Below are 25,788 nucleotides of genomic sequence, written 5' to 3'. Positions count from 1 at the left end.
TGTATATGTAAGTTTATACTGTTAGGTAAGGTGGGGCAGACTTGCTGGGCCTATGGCTCTTATCTGCCGTCAATATCTATGTTAAATAAAATGGTGATAGAACGACATACACATACAGTATCTCACAAAAGTGAGTACACCCCTCCCATTTTTGTAAATATTTTATTATATCTTTTCATGTGACAACACTGAAAAAATTACACTTTGCTACAATGTAAAGTTTTAAGTGTACACCCTGTATAACAGTGTAAATTTGCTTTCCCATCAAAATAACTCAACACACAGCCATTAATGTCTAATCCATTGGCAACAAAAGTCAGTACACCCCTAAGTGGAAATGTCCAAATTGGGCCCAAACTGTCAATATTTTGTGTGGCCACCATTATTTGCCAGCACTGCCTTAACCCTCTTGGGCATGGAGTTCACCAGCGCTTCACAGGCTGCCACTAGAGTCCTCTTCCACAACGACATCACGTAGCTGGTGGATGTTAGATATATTGCGCTCCCCCACCTTCCATTTGAGGATGCCCCACAGATGCTCAATATGGTTTAGATCTGGAGACATGCTTGGCCAGTCCATTACCTTTGCCCTCTGCTTCTTTAGCAAGGCAGTGATCATCTTGGAGGTGTGTTTTGGGTCCTTATGTTGGAATACTGCCCTGCGGCCCAGTCTCTGAAGGGAGGGGATCATGCTCTGCTTCAGTATGTCACAGTACATGTTGGCATTCATGGTTCCCTCAATGAACTGTAGCTCCCCAGTGCCAGGAGCACTCATGTAGGCCCAGACCATGACACTCTCACCACCATGTTTGACTGTAGACAAGACACACTTGTCTTTGTACTCCTCACCTGGTTGCTGCCACATGCTTGACACCATCTGAACCAAATAAGTTTATCTTGGTCTCATTGGACCACAGGACATGGTTCCAGTAATTCATGTCCTTAGTCTGCTTGTCTTTAGCAAACTGTTTGCGGGCTTTCTTGTGCAACATCTTTAAAAGAGGCTTCCTTCTTGGACGACACCCCTTCAACCTCTGCAGCAATGCTGGCAGCACTCATACGTCTATTTCCCAAAGACAACCTCTGGATATGACACTGAGAACGTGCACTCAACTTCTTTTGTCGACCATGCAAGGCCTGTTCTGAGTGGAACCTGTCCTGTGAATCCGCTGTATGGCCTTGCCCACCGTGCTGCAGCTCAGTTTCAGGGTCTTGGCAATCTTCTTATAGCCTAGGCCATCTTTATGTAGAGCAACAATTCTTTTTTTTCAGATCCTCAGAGAGTTCTTTGCCATGAGGTGACATGATGAACTTCTAGTGACCAGTATGAGAGAGTGTGAACGCGATAACACTAAATTTAACACACCTGCTCCCCATTCACACCTGAAACCTTGTAACACTAACAAGTCACATGACACCGGGGAGGGAAAATCGCTAACTGGGCCCAATTTGGACAATTCCACTTAGGGGTGTACTCACTTTTGTTGCCAACGGTTTAGACATTAATGGCTGTGTGTCGAGTTATTTTGAGGGGACAGCAAATTTACACTGTTATACAGGCTGTACACTCACTACTTTACATTGTAGACAAGTGTCATTTCTTCAGTGTTGTCACATGAAAGGATATATTAAAATATTTACAAAAATGTGAGGGGTGTACTCACTTTTGTGAGATACTGTATACACACACAAACAAATCTTTACATGACCTTTGGGATGCCAGATGAATGGACTGCAAGAGTAATAAAATGGTGTGTTCTCTGCAGATTAGTATGTTTACCCTAAGGTGATATCCCATGAACGTGTCAGGGCTTGTTACAAATTCCATGTCACAGGCTGAATCACGCACACGCAGCGTTTTAAACGTACAAGTGAAAACCTGCAGTTGCATTGACTATAACCTATTGTATAACCCTTGTGATATTAGGGGCATGTGCAGATTGTGCTGAACTGAGAAGCAGAGAATATTTACATAAATGAACAACAAATAACAATATCAATATCAGCCTATCTAGGTTAACTCTTCAACAAAGAAACCAAAAGAACCAAGCAGATATGATAATTGTGAAGTAAATTTATAAGTTATAAAATTACATGCTCTACTTCAGTACGGCGAGTCTCCCCAGGGGGACGCAAGAGCATATAAGGGGAGGCGCGGGGGCTGTGGCACTTTCACACTGACCTATTGAAATCACAAGCAGCAGCTGACTTTGGTAAAACATATGAGGCCAGATTACAAGTGTAGTTTAATTAACGCTCCCGCTCGAGTGTTAACGGTGCTAGAAGTACGATTATTTTTGCAATGGATCACGCTCGTATTATGGGTTGAAAGTAGGGATGCACAGAAATAAAAATTCTGGACTGAAACCGACACCGAAAATTCAGGATGCCCCTGGCCAAAAACCGAAATGTTTTTCTTTTTTAAATACAGTGTGTGTGTGTGTGTGGCTGAGAGAGCTTGTAGGCTCCAACAAATGGGTGTGGTCACTTGTACCGTAGGGCGTGATCTGCAGTGAAACTGGTGGAGCTCTACAAGGGAGAGCGTGGTTATAGCCAGACAATACAAGGTTTTGCTTTTGGGTGTAGTTTTCCATGCGATGGGCGTGGCTGCACCTGATCGTCTCTCATCGTATCTCCGCCTAGTTCCTGGTTTGGGTCTCACACTGACCCGTCAGATTATATGTCCGGAGCCCCAAATGGAGTCTGCCTGTCACCTATAACCAGGACCATTGGACTTAGCTACAACCTTATGTGCAAGGTGGTTATAGAAAGTTACTGTGCTTTTTTGTATACACTGTCTGGTGGGTGCTAATTTGTACCAACTGTGTGCGAGCTTGGGGCTTATGCATATATAGTGTGCACGCATATTTGCCTCAGGCGAATAGAATATCTACGCACAAGAGGCTGATGTATGAGCACTGTGTATAAGGCTTATAGATATTCACTGTGTATGCTTAAGGCTCTGTCTGATAATATCAAGTGTTTAAAAACATGTTACTTATCCTCCTTTGAATACTGTATTCAGAACTTTGGTTTCCTTCTGGAAAAAAAAAGGCACTGCTGGTTTCAAATATCATCATGACATGGTACTTATGTGTGTGCTCTGTGTACCATGCCAGTGCTGTGCTGCTCACCTCATGCTAAGGATAGACATGTAACTCAATAGAACAGGATGTCATGGTACTTATGTGTGTGCTCTGTGTACCAGTGCTGTGCTGCTCACCTCATGCTAAGGATAGGCATGTAACTCAATAGAACAGGATGTCATGGTACTTATGTGTGTGCTCTGTGTACCAGTGCTGTGCTGCTCACCTCATGCTAAGGATAGGCATGTAACTCAATAGAACAGGATGTCATGGTACTTATGTGTGTGCTCTGTGTACCAGTGCTGTGCTGCTCACCTCATGCTAAGGATAGGCATGTAACTCAATAGAACAGGATGTCATGGCACTTATGTGTGTGCTCTGTGTACCAGTGCTGTGCTGCTCACCTCATGCTAAGGATAGGCATGTAACTCAATAGAACAGGATATCATGGTACTTATGTGTGTGCTCTGTGTACCAGTGCTGTGCTGTGCTGTGCTGCTCACCTTATGGTAAGGATAGACATGTAACTCAATAGAACAGGATGTCATGGTATTTATGTGTGTGCTCTGTGTACAAGTGCTGTGCTGCTCACCTCATGCTAAGGATAGACATGTAACTCAATAGAACAGGATGTCATGGTACTTATGTGTGTGCTCTGTGTACCATGCCAGTGCTGTGCTGCTCACCTTATGCTAAGGATAGACATGTAACTCACTAGAACAGGATGTCATGGTACTTATGTGTGTGCTCTGTGTACCATGCCAGTGCTGTGCTGCTCACCTTATGCTAAGGATAGACAAGTAACTCAATAGAACAGGATGTCATGGTACTTATGTGTTTGCTCTGTGTACCAGTGCTGTGCTGCTCACCTTATGCTAAGGATAGACATGTAACTCACTAGAACAGGATGTCATGGTACTTATGTGTGTGCTCTGTGTACCATGCCAGTGCTGCTCACCTTATGCTAAGGATAGACATGTAACTCAATAGAACAGGATGTCATGGTACTTATGTGTGTGCTCCGTGTACCATGCCAGTGCTGTGCTGCTCACCTTATGCTAAGGATAGACATGTAACTCAATAGAACAGGATGTCATGGTACTTATGTGTGTGCTCTGTGTACCATGCAGTGCTGTGATGCTCACCTTATGCTAAGGATAGACATGTAACTCAATAGAACAGGATGTCATGGTACTTATGTGTGTGCTCTGTGTACCAGTGCTGTGCTGCTCACCTTATGCTAAGGACAGACATGTAACTCAATAGAACAGGATGTCATGGTACTTATGTGTGTGCTCTGTGTACCATGCCAGTGCTGTGCTGCTCACCTTATGCTAAGGATAGGCATGTAACTCAATAGAACAGGATGTCATGGTACTTATGTGTGTGCTCTGTGTACCATGCAGTGCTGTGCTGCTCACCTTATGCTAAGGATAGACATGTAACTCAATAGAAAAGGATGTCATGGTACTTATGTGTGTGCTCTGTGTACCATGCCAGTGCTGTGCTCCTCACCTTATGCTAAGGATAGGCATGTAACTCAATAGAACAGGATGTCATGGTACTTATGTGTGTGCTCTGTGTACCAGTGCTGTGCTGCTCACCTTATGCTAAGGATAGACATGTAACTCAATAGAACAGGATGTCATGGTACTTATGTGTGTGCTCTGTGTACCATGCCAGTGCTGTGCTGCTCACCTCATGCTAAGGATAGGCATGTAACTCAATAGAACAGGATGTCATGGTACTTATGTGTGTGCTCTGTGTACCAGTGCTGTGCTGCTCACCTTATGCTAAGGATAGACATGTAACTCACTATAACAGGATGTCATGGTACTTATGTGTGTGCTCTGTGTACCATGCAGTGCTGTGCTGCTCACCTTATGCTAAGGATAGGCATGTAACTCAATAGAACAGGATGTCATGGTACTTATGTGTGTGCTCTGTGTACCAGTGCTGTGCTGCTCACCTTATGCTAAGGATAGACATGTAACTCAATAGAACAGGATGTCATGGTACTTATGTGTGTGCTCTGTGTACCAGTGCTGTGCTGCTCACCTTATGCTAAGGATAGACATGTAACTCAATAGAACAGGATGTCATGGTACTTATGTGTGTGCTCTGTGTACCAGTGCTGTGCTGCTCACCTCATGCTAAGGATAGACATGTAACTCAATCGAACAGGATGTCATGGTACTTATGTGTGTGCTCTGTGTACCAGTGCTGTGCTGTGCTGCTCACCTTATGCTAAGGATAGACATGTAACTCAATAGAACAGGATGTCATGGTACTTAGTGTGTGCTCTGTGTACCATGCCAGTGCTGTGCTGCTCACCTTATGCTAAGGATAGACATGTAACTCAATAGAAAAGGATGTCATGGTACTTATGTGTGTGCTCTGTGTACCATGCCGGTGCTGTGCTGCTCACCTTATGCTAAGGATAGGCATGTAACTCACTATAACAGGATGTCATGGTACTTCTGTGTGTGCTCTGTGTACCATGCCAGTGCTGTGCTGCTCACCTTATGCTAAGGATAGGCATGTAACTCAATAGAACAGGATGTCATGGTACTTATGTGTGTGCTCTGTGTACCAGTGCTGTGCTGCTCACCTCATGCTAAGGATAGACATGTAACTCAATAGAACAGGATGTCATGGTACTTATGTGTGTGCTCTGTGTACCATGCCAGTGCTGTGCTGCTCACATTATGCTAAGGATAGACATGTAACTCAATAGAACAGGATGTCATGGTACTTATGTGTGTGCTCTGTGTACCAGTGCTGTGCTGCTCACCTTATGCTAAGGATAGACATGTAACTCAATAGAACAGGATGTCATGGTACTTATGTGTTTGCTCTGTGTACCAGTGCTGTGCTGCTCACCTTACGCAAAGGATAGACATGTAACTCAATAGAACAGGATGTCATGGTACTTATGTGTGTGCTCTGTGTACCAGTGCTGTGCTGCTCACCTTATGCTAAGGATAGGCATGTAACTCACTAGAACAGGATGTCATGGTACTTATGTGTGTGCTCTGTGTACCATGCCAGTGCTGTGCTGCTCACCTTATGCTAAGGATAGACATGTAACTCAATAGAACAGGATGTCATGGTACTTATGTGTGTGCTCTGTGTACCATGCCTGTGCTGTGCTGCTCACCTTATGCTAAGGATAGACATGTAACTCAATAGAACAGGATGTCATGGTACTTATGTGTGTGTTCTGTGTACCATGCCAGTGCTGTGCTGCTCACCTTATGCTAAGGATAGACATGTAACTCAATAGAACAGGATGTCATGGTACTTATGTGTGTGCTCTGTGTACCAGTGCTGTGCTGCTCACCTTATGCTAAGGATAGGCATGTAACTCAATAGAACAGGATGTCATGGTACTTATGTGTGTGCTCTGTGTACCATGCCGGTGCTGTGCTGCTCACCTTATGCTAAGGATAGACATGTAACTCAATAGAACAGGATGTCATGGTACTTATGTGTGTGCTCTGTGTACCATGCCAGTGCTGTGCTGCTCACCTTATGCTAAGGATAGACATGTAACTCAATCGAACAGGATGTCATGGTACTTATGTGTGTGCTCTGTGTACCAGTGCTGTGCTGCTCACCTCATGCTAAGGATAGACATGTAACTCAATCGAACAGGATGTCATGGTACTTATGTGTGTGCTCTGTGTACCAGTGCTGTGCTGCTCACCTTATGCTAAGGATAGGCATGTAACTCAATAGAACAGGATGTCATGGTACTTATGTGTGTGCTCTGTGTACCATGCCAGTGCTGTGCTGCTCACCTTATGCTAAGGATAGGCATGTAACTCAATAGAACAGGATGTCATGGTACTTATGTGTGTGCTCTGTGTACCATGCCAGTGCTGTGCTGCTCACATTATGCTAAGGATAGACATGTAACTCACTAGAACAGGATGTCATGGTACTTATGTGTGTGCTCTGTGTACCATGCCAGTGCTGTGCTGCTCACCTTATGCTAAGGATAGACATGTAACTCAATAGAACAGGATGTCATGGTTCTTATGTGTGTGCTCTGTGTACCAGTGCTGTGCTGCTCACCTTATGCTAAGGATAGACATGTAACTCAATAGAACAGGATGTCATGGTACTTATGTGTGTGCTCTGTGTACCATGCCGGTGCTGTGCTGCTCACCTTATGCTAAGGATAGACATGTAACTCAATAGAACAGGATGTCATGGTTCTTATGTGTGTGCTCTGTGTACCAGTGCTGTGCTGCTCACCTTATGCTAAGGATAGACATGTAACTCAATAGAACAGGATGTCATGGTACTTATGTGTGTGCTCTGTGTACCATGCCAGTGCTGTGCTGCTCACCTTATGCTAAGGATAGACATGTAACTCAATAGAACAGGATGTCATGGTACTTATGTGTGTGCTCTGTGTACCAGTGCTGTGCTGCTCACCTTATGCTAAGGATAGACATGTAACTCAATAGAACAGGATGTCATGGTACTTATGTGTGTGCTCTGTGTACCATGCCAGTGCTGTGCTGCTCACATTATGCTAAGGATAGACATGTAACTCAATAGAACAGGATGTCATGGTACTTATGTGTGTGCTCTGTGTACCAGTGCTGTGCTGCTCACCTTATGCTAAGGATAGACATGTAACTCAATAGAACAGGATGTCATGGTACTTATGTGTGTGCTCTGTGTACCAGTGCTGTGCTGCTCACCTTATGCTAAGGATAGGCATGTAACTCAATAGAACAGGATGTCATGGTACTTATGTGTGTGCTCTGTGTACCATGCCAGTGCTGTGCTGCTCACCTTATGCTAAGGATAGACATGTAACTCAATAGAACAGGATGTCATGGTACTTATGTGTGTTTTGTGTACCATGCCAGTGCTGTGCTGCTCACCTTATGCTAAGGATAGGCATGTAACTCAATAGAACAGGATGTCATGGTACTTATGTGTGTGCTCTGTGTACCAGTGCTGTGCTGCTCACCTTATACTAAGGATAGACATGTAACTCAATAGAACAGGATGTCATGGTACTTATGTGTGTGCTCTGTGTACCATGCCAGTGCTGTGCTGCTCACCTTATGCTAAGGATAGACATGTAACTCAATAGAACAGGATGTCATGGTACTTATGTGTGTGCTCTGTGTACCAGTGCTGTGCTGCTCACCTTATGCTAAGGATAGACATGTAACTCAATAGAACAGGATGTCATGGTACTTATGTGTGCGCTCTGTGTACCATGCCAGTGCTGTGCTGCTCACCTTATGCTAAGGATAGACATGTAACTCAATAGAACAGGATGTCATGGTACTTATGTGTGTGCTCTGTGTACCATGCAGTGCTGTGCTGCTCACCTTATGCTAAGGATAGGCATGTAACTCAATAGAACAGGATGTCATGGTACTTATGTGTGTGCTCTGTGTACCAGTGCTGTGCTGCTCACCTTACGCTAAGGATAGACATGTAACTCAATAGAACAGGATGTCATGGTACTTATGTGTGTGCTCTGTGTACCAGTGCTGTGCTGCTCACCTTATGCTAAGGATAGACATGTAACTCAATAGAACAGGATGTCATGGTACTTATGTGTGTGCTCTGTGTACCATGCCAGTGCTGTGCTGCTCACCTTATGCTAAGGATAGACATGTAACTCAATAGAACAGGATGTCATGGTACTTATGTGTGTGCTCTGTGTACCATGCCAGTGCTGTGCTGCTCACCTTATGATAAGGATAGACATGTAACTCAATAGAACAGGATGTCGTGGTACTTATGTGTGTGCTCTGTGTACCATGCAGTGCTGTGATGCTCACCTTATGCTAAGGATAGACATGTAACTCAATAGAACAGGATGTCATGGTACTTATGTGTGTGCTCTGTGTACCAGTGCTGTGCTGCTCACCTTATGCTAAGGATAGACATGTAACTCAATAGAACAGGATGTCATGGTACTTATGTGTGTGCTCTGTGTACCAGTGCTGTGCTGCTCACCTTATGCTAAGGATAGGCATGTAACTCAATAGAACAGGATGTCATGGTACTTATGTGTGTGCTCTGTGTACCATGCCAGTGCTGTGCTGCTCACCTTATGCTAAGGATAGACATGTAACTCAATAGAACAGGATGTCATGGTACTTATGTGTGTGCTCTGTGTACCATGCCAGTGCTGTGCTGCTCACCTTATGCTAAGGATAGACATGTAACTCAATAGAACAGGATGTCATGGTACTTATGTGTGTGCTCTGTGTACCATGCCAGTGCTGTGCTGCTCACCTTATGCTAAGGATTGGCATGTAACTCAATAGAACAGGATGTCATGGTACTTATGTGTGTGCTCTGTGTACCATGCAGTGCTGTGCTGCTCACCTTATGCTAAGGATAGACATGTAACTCAATAGAACAGGATGTCATGGTACTTATGTGTGTGCTCTGTGTACCATGCCAGTGCTGTGCTGCTCACCTTATGCTAAGGATAGACATGTAACTCAATAGAACAGGATGTCATGGTACTTATGTGTGTGCTCTGTGTACCAGTGCTGTGCTGCTCACCTTATACTAAGGATAGACATGTAACTCACTAGAACAGGATGTCATGGTACTTATGTGTGTGCTCTGTGTACCATGCAGTGCTGTGCTGCTCACCTTATGCTAAGGATAGACATGTAACTCAATAGAACAGAATGTCATGGCACTTATGTGTGTGCTCTGTGTACCAGTGCTGTGCTGCTCACCTTATGCTAAGGATAGACATGTAACTCACTAGAACAGGATGTCATGGTACTTATGTGTTTGCTCTGTGTACCAGTGCTGTGCTGCTCACCTTATGCTAAGGATAGGCATGTAACTCAATAGAACAGGATGTCATGGTACTTATGTGTGTGCTCTGTGTACCAGTGCTGTGCTGTGCTGCTCACCTTATGCTAAGGATAGGCATGTAACTCAATAGAACAGGATGTCATGGTTCTTATGTGTGTGCTCTGTGTACCAGTGCTGTGCTGCTCACCTTATGCTAAGGATAGGCATGTAACTCAATAGAACAGGATGTCATGGTACTTATGTGTGTGCTCTGTGTACCAGTGCTGTGCTGCTCACCTTATGCTAAGGATAGACATGTAACTCACTAGAACAGGATGTCATGGTACTTATGTGTGTGCTCTGTGTACCAGTGCTGTGCTGCTCACCTTATGCTAAGGATAGACATGTAACTCACTAGAACAGGATGTCATGGTACTTATGTGTGTGCTCTGTGTACCATGCCGGTGCTGTGCTGCTCACCTCATGCTAAGGATAGACATGTAACTCAATAGAACAGGATGTCATGGTACTTATGTGTGTGAACTGTGTATAATGCCAGTGCTGTGCTGCTCACCTTATGCTAAGGATAGACATGTAACTCAATAGAACAGGATGTCATGGTACTTATGTGTGTGCTCTGTGTACCAGTGCAGTGCTGCTCACCTTATGCTAAGGATAGACATGTAACTCAATAGAACAGGGTGTCATGGTACTTATGTGTGTGCTCTGTGTACCATGCCAGTGCTGTGCTGCTCACCTCATGCTAAGGATAGACATGTAACTCAATAGAACAGGATGTCATGGTACTTATGTGTGTGCTCTGTGTACCAGTGCTGTGCTGCTCACCTTATGCTAAGGATAGGCATGTAACTCAATAGAACAGGATGTCATGGTACTTATGTGTGTGCTCTGTGTATAATGCCAGTGCTGTGCTGCTCACCTTATGCTAAGGATAGACATGTAACTCAATAGAACAGGATGTCATGGTACTTATGTGTGTGCTCTGTGTATAATGCCAGTGCTGTGCTGCTCACCTTATGCTAAGGATAGACATGTAACTCAATAGAACAGGATGTCATGGTACTTATGTGTGTGCTCTGTGTACCAGTGCTGTGCTGCTCACCTTATGCTAAGGATAGACATGTAACTCAATAGAACAGGATGTCATGGTACTTATGTGTGTGCTCTGTGTACCAGTGCTGTGCTGCTCACCTTATGCTAAGGATAGACATGTAACTCAATAGAACAGGATGTCATGGTACTTATGTGTGTGCTCTGTGTACCAGTGCTGTGCTGCTCACCTTATGCTAAGGATAGACATGTAACTCAATAGAACAGGATGTCATGGTACTTATGTGTGTGCTCTGTGTACCATGCCAGTGCTGTGCTGCTCACCTTATGCTAAGGATAGACATGTAACTCACTAGAACAGGATGTCATGGTACTTATGTGTGTGCTCTGTGTACCAGTGCTGTGCTGCTCACCTTATGCTAAGGATAGACATGTAACTCAATAGAACAGGATGTCATGGTACTTATGTGTGTGCTCTGTGTACCAGTGCTGTGCTGTGCTGCTCACCTTACACTAAGGATAGACATGTAACTCAATAGAACAGGATGTCATGGTACTTATGTGTGTGCTCTGTGTACCAGTGCTGTGCTGCTCACCTTATGCTAAGGATAGGCATGTAACTCAATAGAACAGGATGTCATGGTACTTATGTGTGTGCTCTGTGTACCATGCCAGTGCTGTGCTGCTCACCTTAGGCTAAGGATAGACATGTAACTCAATAGAACAGGATGTCATGGTACTTATGTGTGTGCTCTGTGTACCAGTGCTGTGCTGCTCACCTTATGCTAAGGATAGGCATGTAACTCAATAGAACAGGATGTCATGGTACTTATGTGTGTGCTCTGTGTACCAGTGCTGTGCTGTGCTGCTCACCTTATGCTAAGGATAGACATGTAACTCACTATAACAGGATGTCATGGTACTTATGTGTGTGCTCTGTGTACCATGCCAGTGCTGTGCTGCTCACCTTATGCTAAGGATAGGCATGTAACTCAATAGAACAGGATGTCATGGTACTTATGTGTGTGCTCTGTGTACCATGCCAGTGCTGTGCTGCTCACCTTATGCTAAGGATAGACATGTAACTCAATAGAACAGGGGAGGGCTGTACATTTTTAGCCATTTTGGTCCTCTTTGGGACGAAATTGGAATTGCACATTTTCGGCGGCCCAAATTTTGGTGCATGGCTAGTATTATTCTTTATTTAGTTCTGTGTAACAGAATCAGATTTAACATTTTTTTTATACCAATTATCAAAATAAAGTATAGTCCTAGAAAACTATTATTATATGCAAAACAAGTAATGAACTCAAACAGCAGCTCTAGGCTGACATCACAATTGAAATATGCTACACAATAAATTTACCGAAAATAAAAAAGGCAAAAAAAAACGAAAACTGAAATAACCAAAAATGCCATTTTCGGACGAAACTTTCTGAGGCCGAAATTTCGGTGCTCCCCTAGTTGAAAGTAAACCGTTTCCGCTTGTGCACTAATCCCGACGAGCTCAAAAAGCCGAAGTTAGAATATTGCGTACGTGTTCAAGTATTCCCCCATAGAAGTCAATTGAGAGAAAAAAAAAAAAAGTGAGGGACTTTCACGCAAACCCGATCACATTCTCATGTGTGCTAACCCGACATGAAAATATGATTATAATCCCCTTCCAATGTTCTTCACATACATGAATATGTTCTACTTATTCATAAATACATATTTCTACATATATATGTTTTTTTTGTACAATATAGATCTATACCTATATACAATATGTTGCGGGTAAAGTCAGATATTGGGTATATACTGTATATCTCTCAAAATTTCAAGTTATAAACTACTAGCCAGGCCAAAATGTTACTCACCACCTCTGATCCCACCCATCATCTGCACATGCCACACCCACTGCATTAACACACCACACCCATTACCCCACCCCCTCTTTGCATTTTTTTAGCCATTGCAAAACACTATTTTGTGCAGTAAGTTTTATTTTGTACCATAATAAATTAAATACTGCTAACGGTAATTAACAAAAAAAAGTGCATAACAGTTAGCAACATCAAATAGAAGGGAACGCTGGTGTTATCATAAGGCAAGCAAGCTGTAAGCTATGGGTATAGAGCATAAAGTGTCAAGGGTGCATGCTAACTGCTGAGGGTATGAGTATGGCAAGCTGCACGTTGTGGGCATAAGATAGGGCAGGAAGGAAATGTGGTGCATAGGGTGAATGCAGTGTATATGAGACAGAATATTATGAGTAGCCTGCTGGGATGTGTCATGGATAAGGTATGTGTAGCGTGCTATATGCATGTGGCAGGCAGGGTTGTGCTGTGGGCTGGTGTTGTAGGCTGGTATGGCTGATGAGCAAACTTGGCAGAGCTGAGGGGTTGGCTGTGCTGAGGAAGCAGACTGTGTGGCATTGAAGAACAGGCAAGGCTGGGGCATAGTGGTACCATGTACAAATAGCCAGGGCCTGACTGCAGGAGAGTAGGGTTTATACTGTCAGGGGGACAAACCTAGGTGGGTTATTCTGTCCCCAGAACCTGTAAATGTAGTAGGCTAAGCTCATGTGGACAGTACCTGGTTATGCCGTGTGTGCAGCTCATTTAGTTCAGCAACAGATAACCCAAGTAGGGTCTGTGTGGTCTTTCCCCCTCTTTACCAGAGCTCCTGATTGTGAAGCTGGTGCCCGAGTTCCTCTTTGCTGACAGAGCATTCTACACTGAGCCTAGGATGATTTAATGTACAGCCTACTTGGATCTCTGTCAGGGAGAATCTTTCAGAAGAACTCAGACACAAGCTTCACAATCAGGCGCTCCGGTGGCGAGGGGGAAAGTCCACACAGACCCTACTAGGATTACTTAAGATGCAGCCCATAGAATCTCTGTTGGCAGAAGGGAATCCCTCAGTGACAGCCCCCCAGATTCATTTTTAAGTGTTGGGGGTAAAAGTGAGCTGAACACGCAGCATAACAAGGTACTGCGCAGCGCCTCACTGTTAAAGGGACAGTATACACTCATTTTCATATAACTGCATGTAATAGACACTACTATAAAGAATAAGATGCACAGATACTGATATAAAAATCCAGTATAAAACTGTTTAAAAACTTACTTAGAAGCTGTCAGTTTAGCTCTGTTGAAAAAGGTAGTTGGAAAGCCCACTGCAAGTGGGAGATAAGACACCCCCCCTCCCCCTTCTTTTGCATATGAAAAGACCCTTTACACAAACAGGAGCAAGCTGGAGAAGGTATCTGACGGTATTCACATAAAACTTTGGGGCTTGGTTAGGAGTCTGAAAATCAGAGCAATGTTATTTAAAAATAAGCAAAACTATACATTTATTTAAAAAAAAAAAACTTTATGGGCTTTATAAATAGATCATCTACAAAACATTTATGCAAAGAAAAAATGAGTGTATAATGTCCCTTTAAGTGTGTATCTCCTTTTTTCTGAGGGATTCCCCTCTTTGCCGACAGCACATCTTACACTGAGCCTAGTAGGATCTCTGTAAGCAGAAGAGGGTAATCCCTCAGTGACTGGCCCCCGGACTTAGCATTACCACTATATGCTAGTGTTCCTCTCATCCATACCTGCCCTCCAGCTAATGCTGGACTAAGTGTTGAGGCCCCAAGATAAAAGTAAGGTGAACACGTAGCAAGGTAGTGCACAGCTCCTGACTGTGTTGTATTTGTCTCAGTTGTTCTGAGGGATTCCCCTCTTTGCCCAAAGCGCTTTAAATAATCGTAATAAGAGAACTAGGATGCACTGTGGGCAAGAAGAATCCCTCAGAACAACTAAGACAAACACTTCACAGTCAAGAGCTGTGGTGGAAGTCAGTATTTACTAACACATTACCGCTCTTCTTCTACTCTAGCTGTTGATTTAGCGCTCCACCTTAAAGGCGGTGCTGAGTCTTCACCTCTTCAACACCGTTATTTCTACAGGCTGCCAGACTTTTGATACTGAGTGAATGAATGTTGATTCAACATCCACTCACTATCTTTCACTCGCCCCAGTTCAAATTTTACTCGCCAATGGCGAGTGAACATTTTGAGCCTTGCATGTATACACACACACACACATTATATATATATATATACATACACACACAGTATCTCACAAAAGTGAGTACACCCCTCACATTTTTGTAAATGTTTTATTATATCTTTTCATGTGACAACACTGAAGAAATACACTTTGCTACAATGTAAAGTAGTGAGTGTACAGCCTGTATAACAGTGTAAATTTGTTGTCCCCTCAAAATAACTCAACACACAACCATTAATGTCTAAACCGTTGGCAACAAAAGTGAGTACATCCCTAAGTGGAATTCTCCAAATTCTTTGCAATGAGGTGTTCAACATGGCACCTCATGGCAAAGAACTCTGAGGATCTGAAAATAAGAATTGTTGCTCTACATAAAGATGGCCTAGGCTATAAGAAGATTGCCAAGACCCTGAAACTAAACTGCAGCACGGTGGGCAAGACCATACAGCAGTTTCACAGGACAGGTTTGACTCAGAACAGGCTTTGCCATAGTCGACCAAAGACGTTGAGTGCTCAGCGTCATATCTAGAGGTTGTCTTTGGGAAATAGACGTATGAGTGCTGCCAGCATTGCTGCTGAGGTTGAAGGGGTGGGGGGTCAGCCTGTCAGTGCTCAGACCATACGCCCCACACTGCATCAAATTGGTCTGCATGGCTGTCGTCCCAGAAGGAAGTCTCTTCTAAAGATGATGCACAAGAAAGCCCACAAACAGACAAGCAGACTAAGGACATGGATTACTGGAACCATGTCCTGTGGTCCGATGAGGCCAAGATAAACTTATTTAGTTCAGATGGTGTCAAGCGTGTGTGGCGGCAACCAGGTGAGGAGTACAAAGACAAGTGTGGAAAGATCAGTAGTGATAAAATGCGATATACACTGAACATATGTTAGATAATAATTCAAAAATAAATATTAATAAGCATTAAAAAAGTGAATATTTCAACTTAATTCATAAACAATTAATTGAGATAAAACGATTATTATATTGTCAGCACACTGGCAATGGATTCACAGTACCTTTAGTGATAGTCCACAGGCTATGAATGAGTCCAATATGTAATCCTGTGAATTCACTGTAGATATGTCTAGGTAATTTATTGACTGTTTGTGATGTGCAGTCTCTTTAATTCCAGAGGGAGTCAGATCGCCCAATTAATGCTGCCTTGTATCCAGCCCGGTATTTCCAAACCAGGGCTACGAATGGAGGAACATGTAGAGACAAAAAAGAAAAAGGCGCAGAGAGGCGAGACTCAAGTGAAGCGTTTAATACCAAAATATGACACACATACAATTTATGCACTTACTAGATGCATGTTAAAAAGCTGCAAAATAGAAGGAGCGTGGGTGGTTCAGTTCTTTCTCCTCTCACCGTCGGCTCGTTGTGATTGCCGTACACTGCTACACCGGAAGTGACTAACAGGTTAATCCGGATACCATGTCAGTTAAGTCCGTGGCTTGTATGAGAGTTGGGGAACAATACCCTTGGCGCATCCGACTATATTGTCAGTCTGTTTTTCCTGACGCGTTTCCCCCGGTCAGCGGCCGGGCTTCTTCAAGAGGAAATATGACGCTTCACTTGAGTCTCGCCTCTCTGCGCCTTTTTCTTTTTTGTCTCTACAAAGACAAGTGTGTCTAGCCTACAGTCAAGCATGGTGGTGGGAGTGTCATGGTCTGGGCCTGCATGAGTGCTGCCGGCACTGGGGAGCTACAGTACATTGAGGGAACCATGAATGCCAACATGTACTGTGACATACTGAAGCAGAGCATGATCCCCTCCCTTCAGAGACTGGGCCGCAGGGCAGTATTCCAACATGATAACGACCCAAAACACAGCTCCAAGATGACCACTGCCTTGCTAAAGAAGCTGAGGGTAAAGGTGATTGACTGGCCAAGCATGTCTCCAGACCTAAACCCTATTGAGCATCTGTGGGGCATCCTCAAACAGAAGGTGGGGGAGCGCAAGGTCTCTAACATCCACCAGCTCCATGATGTCATCATGGAGGAGTGGAAGAGGACTCTAGTGGCAACCTGTGAAGCTCTGGTGAACCCCATGCTCAAGAGGGTTAAGGCAGTCCTGGAAAAGAATGGTGGCCACACAAAATATTGACACTTTAGGCCTAATTAGGACATATACATTTAGGGGTGTACTGACTTTTGATGCCAATGGTTTAGACATTAATGGCTGTGTGTTGAGTTATTTTGAGGGGACAGTAAATTAACATTGTTATACAGGCTGTACACTCACTACTTTACATTGTAGCAAAGTGTAATTTCTTCAGTGTTGTCACATGAAAAGATATAATACAATATTTACAAAAATGTGAGGGGTGTACTCACTTTTGTGAGATACTGTATGTATATATATCTCAAGAATATATCAAGAATAGTTGTCTCTTGATGTATTTGCAGGCAATTTTTTGCAGCAGTAAAAAATATGTTGTGCTTTGGAAAATGGATGTGCGCTGATACCTCTTTGTTTGTGTAATTACTGGGTCATGTTGGCAGCACTCCCAGATGTGGATTTAAACTTTTTGTAAGGTGTGCTAAAAAACCACATTTTGTATTTGTATTTAAAATTACCAGGGAGACTGACCATCTCCCATTGGTTTAAGCACCCCACCCAAGTTCAGGTGTGCACATAACAGTGTTATAGAGTTGTGAATAAAAAGCCAGGGAGTCTCATTCTATTATGAAGAGTAAAAGCAGGAATATTTCAGCCCTCTGTGGCAAAAGGACTGTAGAGTAGGACCAATCGAATTGGGGCTCCTTGAAAGTGGTGACTGGCTAAGCAGAATATGGCCATATTGTGTGACTAAGTTCCCAATATTATTTAAAAAAGAATAGTTGTCTCTTGATGTATTTGCAGGCAATTTTTTGCAGCAGTAAAAAATATGTTGTGCTTTGGAAAATGGATGTGCGCTGATACCTCTTTGTTTGTGTAATTACTGGGTCATGTTGGCAGCACTCCCAGATGTGGATTTAAACATATACATATATATATATACACACACACACATACAAAACACGGGTGGGGTCAGCACTCTCAGGCCGGCCTGGGTACACATCCTATGACCCTGCAACATGCACAGCCCTGGGTGCAAACCAGCACTCTCAGGAAGCTGCACTGTCACCAGAGCCACAGGCAGTTAACTCCAGTCAGGCCTGGGTGCATGGCCCAAACAGGGAAAATTACAAAAAAACATTTTAAATATAAACACACAGAAAAGTTGTTTGATTGTGAGCCTGCATTGTGTGGCTGTTTAGGGACCCAGGTTTATTTGGAAGAAACCTTGACGAGGTACCTGGGCTTTTCCCATTTGGCCAGATGCGATAACTAATTCTTCCATTGCTGCTTTTTATCTTAGTTGAGAGCTTGTGAGTGAGTGCTGGACTTTTTCTGTGTGTTATATATATATACATACATACATACATACATACACACACACACAGATATATTATTATTTCTAAGCCACTGTAAACTCCAGAGGGGTTAACTGCCTGGGTTGCTGGGAACTGTATAGCTGTCTGTCAGTGTTCAGGGCTGTGGAGTTTACAGTGGCTTAGGATGTGTACCCAATCCAGTCTGAGTGAGGTCCATTCCTGTGTTTTGTATTTACATAGGGGAGATTACAAAAGCCTGCGTCACCCTGGGAGGTTCCCAGTTGGTTTGTTTGAAAGTGTTCATTGCATGGGTGCTGGTTAAGGGTCCCATGAAGGGGGAGACCTTGATGTGGTCCTGGGCTTGATCTTTTGGCACCAAATGTAACAGACCCCACAGTTTTGCTTTTAAACATTACTGTGAATCTGCTGAGATATATATATATAGCAGGTTAGGGACTGGAGCCCCGTTGTAAAGTGAAAACTGCCTTAAAGTGAAACAAGGAGGTTTTAGCTTTTTTTTCACTTGCCAGTGCGTTTAAAAACATGTTTGAACTAACAAATATTAGGGGTGTAATAGTGCTACGTTTAGTTCAACACTACCACAGCACAGTATTCAATTAATACTGTACCTGTAAAATAGTGACAATAACTGTAGTAAAATTTGCCAGACTATAACACAGACACAGACTGCACTGTAACGCTGTAAAAAGAGTGAACTGTGCATAACAAAATGGTGTCAGTCACTTTTCTCACAATCTCACAAAGATTACAGCACTGTTTCAAAATCCTTGGAAGTTGAACTTCAGCTACAAAACCGCTGTATTAGTGAAGCGCTGTAAAGAGAGGTATACGTGTGTGTGTAAATATATACACACATATACTTGATCAGTAACTTACGTTTAACCCAGTAGTAGTAAAATGCAAATTGAAATGTGAGTAAAGCACTCTTTTTGTTAAAGTGATGGGAAATCCAAGCGTTTAACCACGCTAGGTTTTACCATCATTAAAAATCAAGGGGGTTTCATTCATCAACTGTGTAAAAAGGGTGCTAAACTCACCCTTTCTGTGCCATTGCACAGCGCTAAATTCAGTGGCTCCGGCTACCCAAGGCACATCGATCTTCTGCGCTTGCACCTCTTAACCAATAGCGGCGCTTACATTCAGAAACCTGTCAGTTGACACGCACAGCTATTGGTTTAGAGGTGCAAACGTCGCCTCATTGAAGGAGATTGTTGTGCCGGGAGCGGCCTGTGCCGCTGAATTTAGCTCTGTGCAACGGCACAGAAAGGGTGAGATTAGCACCCATTTGTACACATTTGATGAATGAAACTCCCCTTGATTTTTAGTGATGGTAAATCCTCTTGAGAGCTGTGCTTGAACCCTGGATCAGATGTAAATTCTTACTTACTTGGCTAGGTGTCTGGAGCACTACATGACATAGTGCTGCCCTCTAGTGCCCTTGCTGATATATAACATTCTTGCAAAAATAGAAATAAATTGAAAAGTTGTGTTAAACTGCATGCTCTATCTGAAAAATGAAAGAAACATGTTAGATTTCATGTCCCTTTAACTTGCATGAAATGGATTAATATTACAAGTGAATAGAGAGTGTATAAATGCTGCTCAAACATTAATACACAGCAAAATACATTAAGTGTTGCCATAAAGTGGAGACTCAGAATAACTACACCTAATCCTGCAGGGACATACAAAGCTGCACTTTAATTATACAGGTTAATAAGCAATGAGCAGCCAAGTGCTTACCTCGCATGCTGACATAAACAATGGCAGACATTGCGCATATTATAGCAGCTAGTAACACAATAAGGACTATTAGGTAGCTGCGCAGTTCGGCTCCGCCAACACAATCGAAGTGCCCATTATGAACAGAATAGAGGACCACAATTCCAATCCACCTGCAAAGCAAAGAAAAACATTTTCATTCTTCATTTAGAAAAATAAAAAACTTTATCAAAAGCAAGTGAATGCAGACTAGTCACCATAACTACTTGTGTACTCTATAAATACCCCCATGGGGGGCGAGCAAACGCTCTCCTTGTCTATGTCACATATCTTCTTAGGGAGGGTCAGCAAACGTCCCATAAAGGGGCACAAAGCTTTAAAATAAGTATAAATGCATGTAATATATTACACCAACACTAGGACTTACCTGTAGTAATTAGAAGTTTTCTTTAGCCCCCAGTGCACCGTTGCTTTCCTGGGCTTAATGTGAGACCCCCCACCCCCGCCCCAGAAAATATGCAAAAATGTTTATAACAAAAAATGCAAATATTCAACTTTAGCTTGTCCTCTACTTACGCATATTAAAGTGAAGGTCAATTTTGATGAATTAGTGCCCGGTTTTTAATAAACCTATTAAAAACAAGGGCACTTTAATTCATCAAAATTGACATTTCACCGTTTTCTTCAAAAACGTACCTTTTAATCCTGGCAGCTGTTCCAGCACTTCCTCCGCCCGTCGCAAGCCATCTTTGAGTGTCCAAAATGACGAATCCGGCTTCCTCCAATCACGGAGTTGCATCAGGCCAAGATTCCCCCGGGGGGGAAGCGGGATTCATAATTTCTGACGTCTGCGGAGGCTTCCGACGGCCGGGGGAATCGCTGGATTAAAAAGGTAAGTTTTTGAAGAAAATAGTGAAATGTCAATTTTGATTAATTAAAGTGCCCTTGTTTTTAATAGGATTATTAAAAACCGAACACTAATTCATCAAAATTGACCTTCACTTTAATATGCGTCAGTAGAGGACAAGCTAAAGTTGTATATTTGCATTTTTTGTTATAAACATTTTTGCATATTTTCTGGGGCGGAGGTTACATTTTGTGAATTGCTTTTCATACATTACACAGTCACATTACAAGTCTTGAAACAATATTTCTTGCCAGAATGGATACTGACTATCAGTGACCTATGAGTGATGTAGTTTTGTGAATCAGTGACACATTAGACACAGGCAAATGAACCAGGCAGAACCTATAGGCAACAAACATTATCTGCCAGTTGCATCTAAGGTTGCAACAACTAATCGGTAAGATTGATCATAAAAATGTCAACCAATCTCATTATCGATTAAGTGGTCTGCAATTAGTGCCTTCACTCCGATAAACTCCTGCACATGGTATTGTGCAAAAAAAATTATTTTATTTTTTTCTTTCATTTTTCCGTAATTAAATGTAAAACAATTTGAATAAGAATTCTCTTAGACATCAATTCAATGTTGAATGCCTCTTTTCAAGAAGAAGAAAAAAAATATGGAGAGATGCATTTTTCTTTTTGGTCTTTGAATATTTTACTACGTATGTGGCAATTACCATAATGACTTTTGTGCAACAATGAAGTAAACGGATGCTTGTTTTGCAATAATCTACAGTATTTAATGGCTTGCATAATTTTGCGTGAATATTTCAGAACATTTGAAAATATAAATCCTATGTCAAGTGTTATTTATAACTTGTGTGAATATCAACAGATATAATCATTACAGCAATGTGATGCTGACTTGAAGGTAATGCCTATACATACCTGTAATTCTTGAATATATACAAAGCAGGAAGTTCATTGTTTCAAAACAAGAAAATATGATCCAAAAGCCAAAGAACATAACTATATAATATACATTTACATATATAACTGCTAGACAAATACCATGATATTATATTTCTTTGGGAAACTAGGCTAAGCAGTAATTAATATTCCCATTAGGTACCCAACTAGTTGGTTTGCTTGTTTACTTGAAGCGAGGCATATATGGTAATAGTCTGATAAAACGTAGTGAAAAAGTTAATGTACACTCAAAAGACTTATGTTTTTGTTGTTTCAAAATTGTTAATTTATTCACCAGATTACAATACACTTATTAAGTAAGCCTAACGATCCAAGTGAATCCTGGACAGTTTCCTAGGTTAGAGGACTATGATATCCACCTGTGACAGCCAGGGCCTTTTGACCAATTCATTCTACATAACCTGGACTCACTCAAGATAGGAAAAGGAGTTTATTGAATCATACAATTTCAAAATGTTCTGTAAACCCAACTACACTTGGATCATTGACACTGTGTATATATATATATATATATATATATATATATATATACACACACACACACTAAGATTGCATATGAGAACACTGACAGAACCATAATTAGACTCCTGGCAACTTTATTTTTATGTTGCTTGGATAAAACAAAACAAAAAAAACGAGCAGAAGTGCAGAATGAAAACCACAGAAGTAAGTAGAAAAGTAGGTAGGAAAACAAGCACATAAAACAGACAGATGATCAGACAAGCTGAAATACAGATAAGTAACAGGACAAACAGGGTGCCCGAGTAGGCAGATAGACAGTGACACAAACAGCGAGGCAGACAGGTGATCAGGGAGACAGGCAGTTAGGTAGGTAGGCAGACAGGGAGGCAGGCAGGCAGATAGGTGATGAGGAAGGCAGACAGGTAGGTAGACAGACAGGTGATCAGGGGAACAGGTAGGTAGACAAACAGGTGATCAGGGGAACAGGTAGGTAGGCAGACAGGTGATCAGGGGAACAGGTAGGTAGGCAGACAGGTGATCAGGGGAACAGGTAGGTAGGCAGACAGGTGATCAGGTAGGTAGGCAGACAGACAGGTGATCAGGTAGGTAGGCAGACAGACAGGTGATCAGGTAGGTAGGCAGACAGGTGATCAGGGGAACAGGTAGGTAGGCAGACAGGTGATCAGGGAGACAGACAGGTAGGTAGGAAGACAGGGAGGTAGGAAGACAGGTGACCAGGGAGACAGACAGGTAGGAAGACAGGTGACCAGGGAGACAGACAGGTAGGTAGGAAGACAGGTAGGTAGGAAGACAGGTGACCAGGGAGACAGACAGGTAGGTAGGAATACAGGTGACCAGGGAGGCAGACAGGTAGGTAGGAAGACAGGTGACCAGGTAGGAAGACAGGTAGGTAGGTAGGAAGACAGGTGACCAGGTAGGAAGACAGGTAGGTAGGAAGACAGGTGACCAGGGAGGCAGACAGGTAGGTAGGAAGACAGGCGACCAGGGAGGCAGAGAGGTAGGTAGGAAGACAGGTGACCAGGGAGACAGACAGGCGACCAGGGAGGCAGACAGGTAGGTAGGAAGACAGGTGACCAGGGAGGCAGACAGGTAGGTAGGAAGACAGGGAGGTAGGAAGACAGGTGACCAGGGAGACAGACAGGTAGGTAGGAAGACAGGTAGGTAGGAAGACAGGTGACCAGGGAGACAGACAGGTAGGTAGGAAGACAGGTAGGTAGGAAGACAGGTGACCAGGTAGGAAGACAGGTAGGTAGGAAGACAGGTGACCAGGTAGGAAGACAGGTAGGTAGGAAGACAGGTGACCAGGGAGGCAGACAGGTAGGTAGGAAGACAGGCGACCAGGGAGGCAGAGAGGTAGGTAGGAAGACAGGTGACCAGGGAGACAGACAGGCGACCAGGGAGGCAGACAGGTAGGTAGGAAGACAGGTGACCAGGGAGGCAGACAGGTAGGTAGGAAGACAGGGAGGTAGGAAGACAGGTGACCAGGGAGACAGACAGGTAGGTAGGAAGACAGGTAGGTAGGAAGACAGGTGACCAGGGAGACAGACAGGTAGGTAGGAATACAGGTGACCAGGGAGGCAGACAGGTAGGAAGACAGGGAGGCAGGAAGACAGGTGACCAGGGAGGCAGACAGGTAGGTAGGAAGACAGGTAGGTAGGAAGACAGGTGACCAGGGAGGCAGACAGGTAGGTAGGAAGACAGGTGACCAGGGAGACAGACAGGCGACCAGGGAGGCAGACAGGTAGGTAGGAAGACAGGTGACCAGGGAGACAGACAGGTAGGTAGGCAGGTGATCAGGGAGGCAGACAGGTGACCAGGGAGGCAGACAGGTAGGTAGGAAGACAGGTAGGTAGGCAGGTGACCAGGGAGGCAGACAGGTAGGTAGGTAGGAAGACAGGTAGGTAGGCAGGTGATCAGGGAGGCAGACAAACAAACAGACAAGATAACAGACGAGATAGGGTAACAGATAAACAAAAAGCGAATAGGAAGGCAGCCCTTAGGTGTTTATGCAGACAGCTATGTAGATAGGAGGACAACCGGTAACCAAAAAGAAAGGCACAGAGTCAGGAAGCTCACTAATGTCACGGAGCCGAACAGCAGGGCTCATTACCGCATATCACTCCCCGTACACACCGCTATACTCACCAAATGACTCTAATCATCAGCTCGAATGCTCCGGGGAACACCAGGTCATCACTGGCTATAGCCCAGCGGCGGCCAAACAGCAGCAGCCCGGGCATGGCGTATGTCGTAATCGGTGACTGACAAAATCAGGGTCTGCAATTTTCGGAACTCCCCACACACATCGGAACTCCGCCCACACTCTGCCCGGTTACCTCCCACATGTGCTAGTACGGATCAGGTGGCGATAGTCTCGGGGGGGCAACCAGCTCACACATACACGTTTATGGTGCAGTCGCCTGCGGAACGTCACCCCTGTTTCCCTGGGGACACTGTATTACACTAGCACCCTGCTAACCCCGTGACACTTACAGCAACACCTCCCCAGCCCTGCACGCGGGTGCGTCACTGTTTACTGTCCGTGCGGAAACACCAAGGAGAGGGGGAACTGTGTAGCACAAGTGCTAGTAGCTGTCACTGCTGCTGCTTAGTGCAGCACCAACATGACTTATTGTCATTCATGTTTAGCTAAGTGATTGTTCAGAGCCCCATAGGTAAAACATTAAAGGGACACTGAACCCATTTTTTTATTTCATGATTCGAATAGAGCAGGCAAATTTAAGCAACTTCTAATTTACTCCTATTATTAATTTTTCTTCTTTCTCTTGCTATCTTTATTTGAAAAGCAAAAATGTAAAGCTTAAGAGCCGGCCCATTTTTGGTTCAGAACCTGGGTTGTCCTTGCTGATTGGACAGCACCAATAAACAAGTGCCGTCCAAGGTCTGAACCAAAAATTGTCTGTCTCCACTTAAATGACTTCTTATTCAAATAAAGATAGCAAGAGAACAAAGAAAATTGATAATAGGATTAAATTAGAAAGTTGCTTAAAATTGCTGCTCTATCTGAATCATGAAAGAAAAAATTTGGGTTTAGTATCCCTTTAATTTACAATTTCAATCCCCCAAATTATCTAAAAATCCCAAAATATGTCACCTTATTTTACTACAATATTCTCACGATTTATTTTATACCGTTTCTATTTTATGAAAACGGTTATCATGGTTTAATATTAAAGGGACACTGTACCCAAAAATTTTCTTTTGTGATTCAGATTGAGCATTAAATTTTAAGCAACTTTCTAATTTACTCCTATTATCAAATTTTCTTCATTCTGTTGGTATCTTTATTTGAAATGCAAGAATGTAAATTTAG

General features: G+C 43.3%; 1 protein-coding gene across 1 annotated transcript in view; it reads right to left on the bottom strand.

Moving 5' to 3' along the window:
- The window catches only part of DAGLB (diacylglycerol lipase beta), a 95,275-nt gene extending 70,307 nt beyond the window's left edge, over positions 1 to 24,968 (bottom strand). Inside the window, exons 1-2 of the mRNA XM_053694656.1 lie at positions 24,600 to 24,968; positions 20,153 to 20,304 (exon numbers count right to left, since the gene is read on the bottom strand). Of these exons, the coding sequence (XP_053550631.1) occupies positions 20,153 to 20,304; positions 24,600 to 24,694 (247 nt within the window). The 5' untranslated portion in view covers positions 24,695 to 24,968. The remainder of the gene's footprint in view (positions 1 to 20,152; positions 20,305 to 24,599) is intronic.
- Positions 24,969 to 25,788: the final 820 nt, after the last annotated feature.

Source organism: Bombina bombina, chromosome 11 (assembly GCF_027579735.1).
Source record: "Bombina bombina isolate aBomBom1 chromosome 11, aBomBom1.pri, whole genome shotgun sequence".
NCBI lineage: Eukaryota > Metazoa > Chordata > Amphibia > Anura > Bombinatoridae > Bombina > Bombina bombina.
Note: the sequence above shows the minus strand (reverse complement) of the source record. Positions and strands in the feature narration are given on the sequence as shown.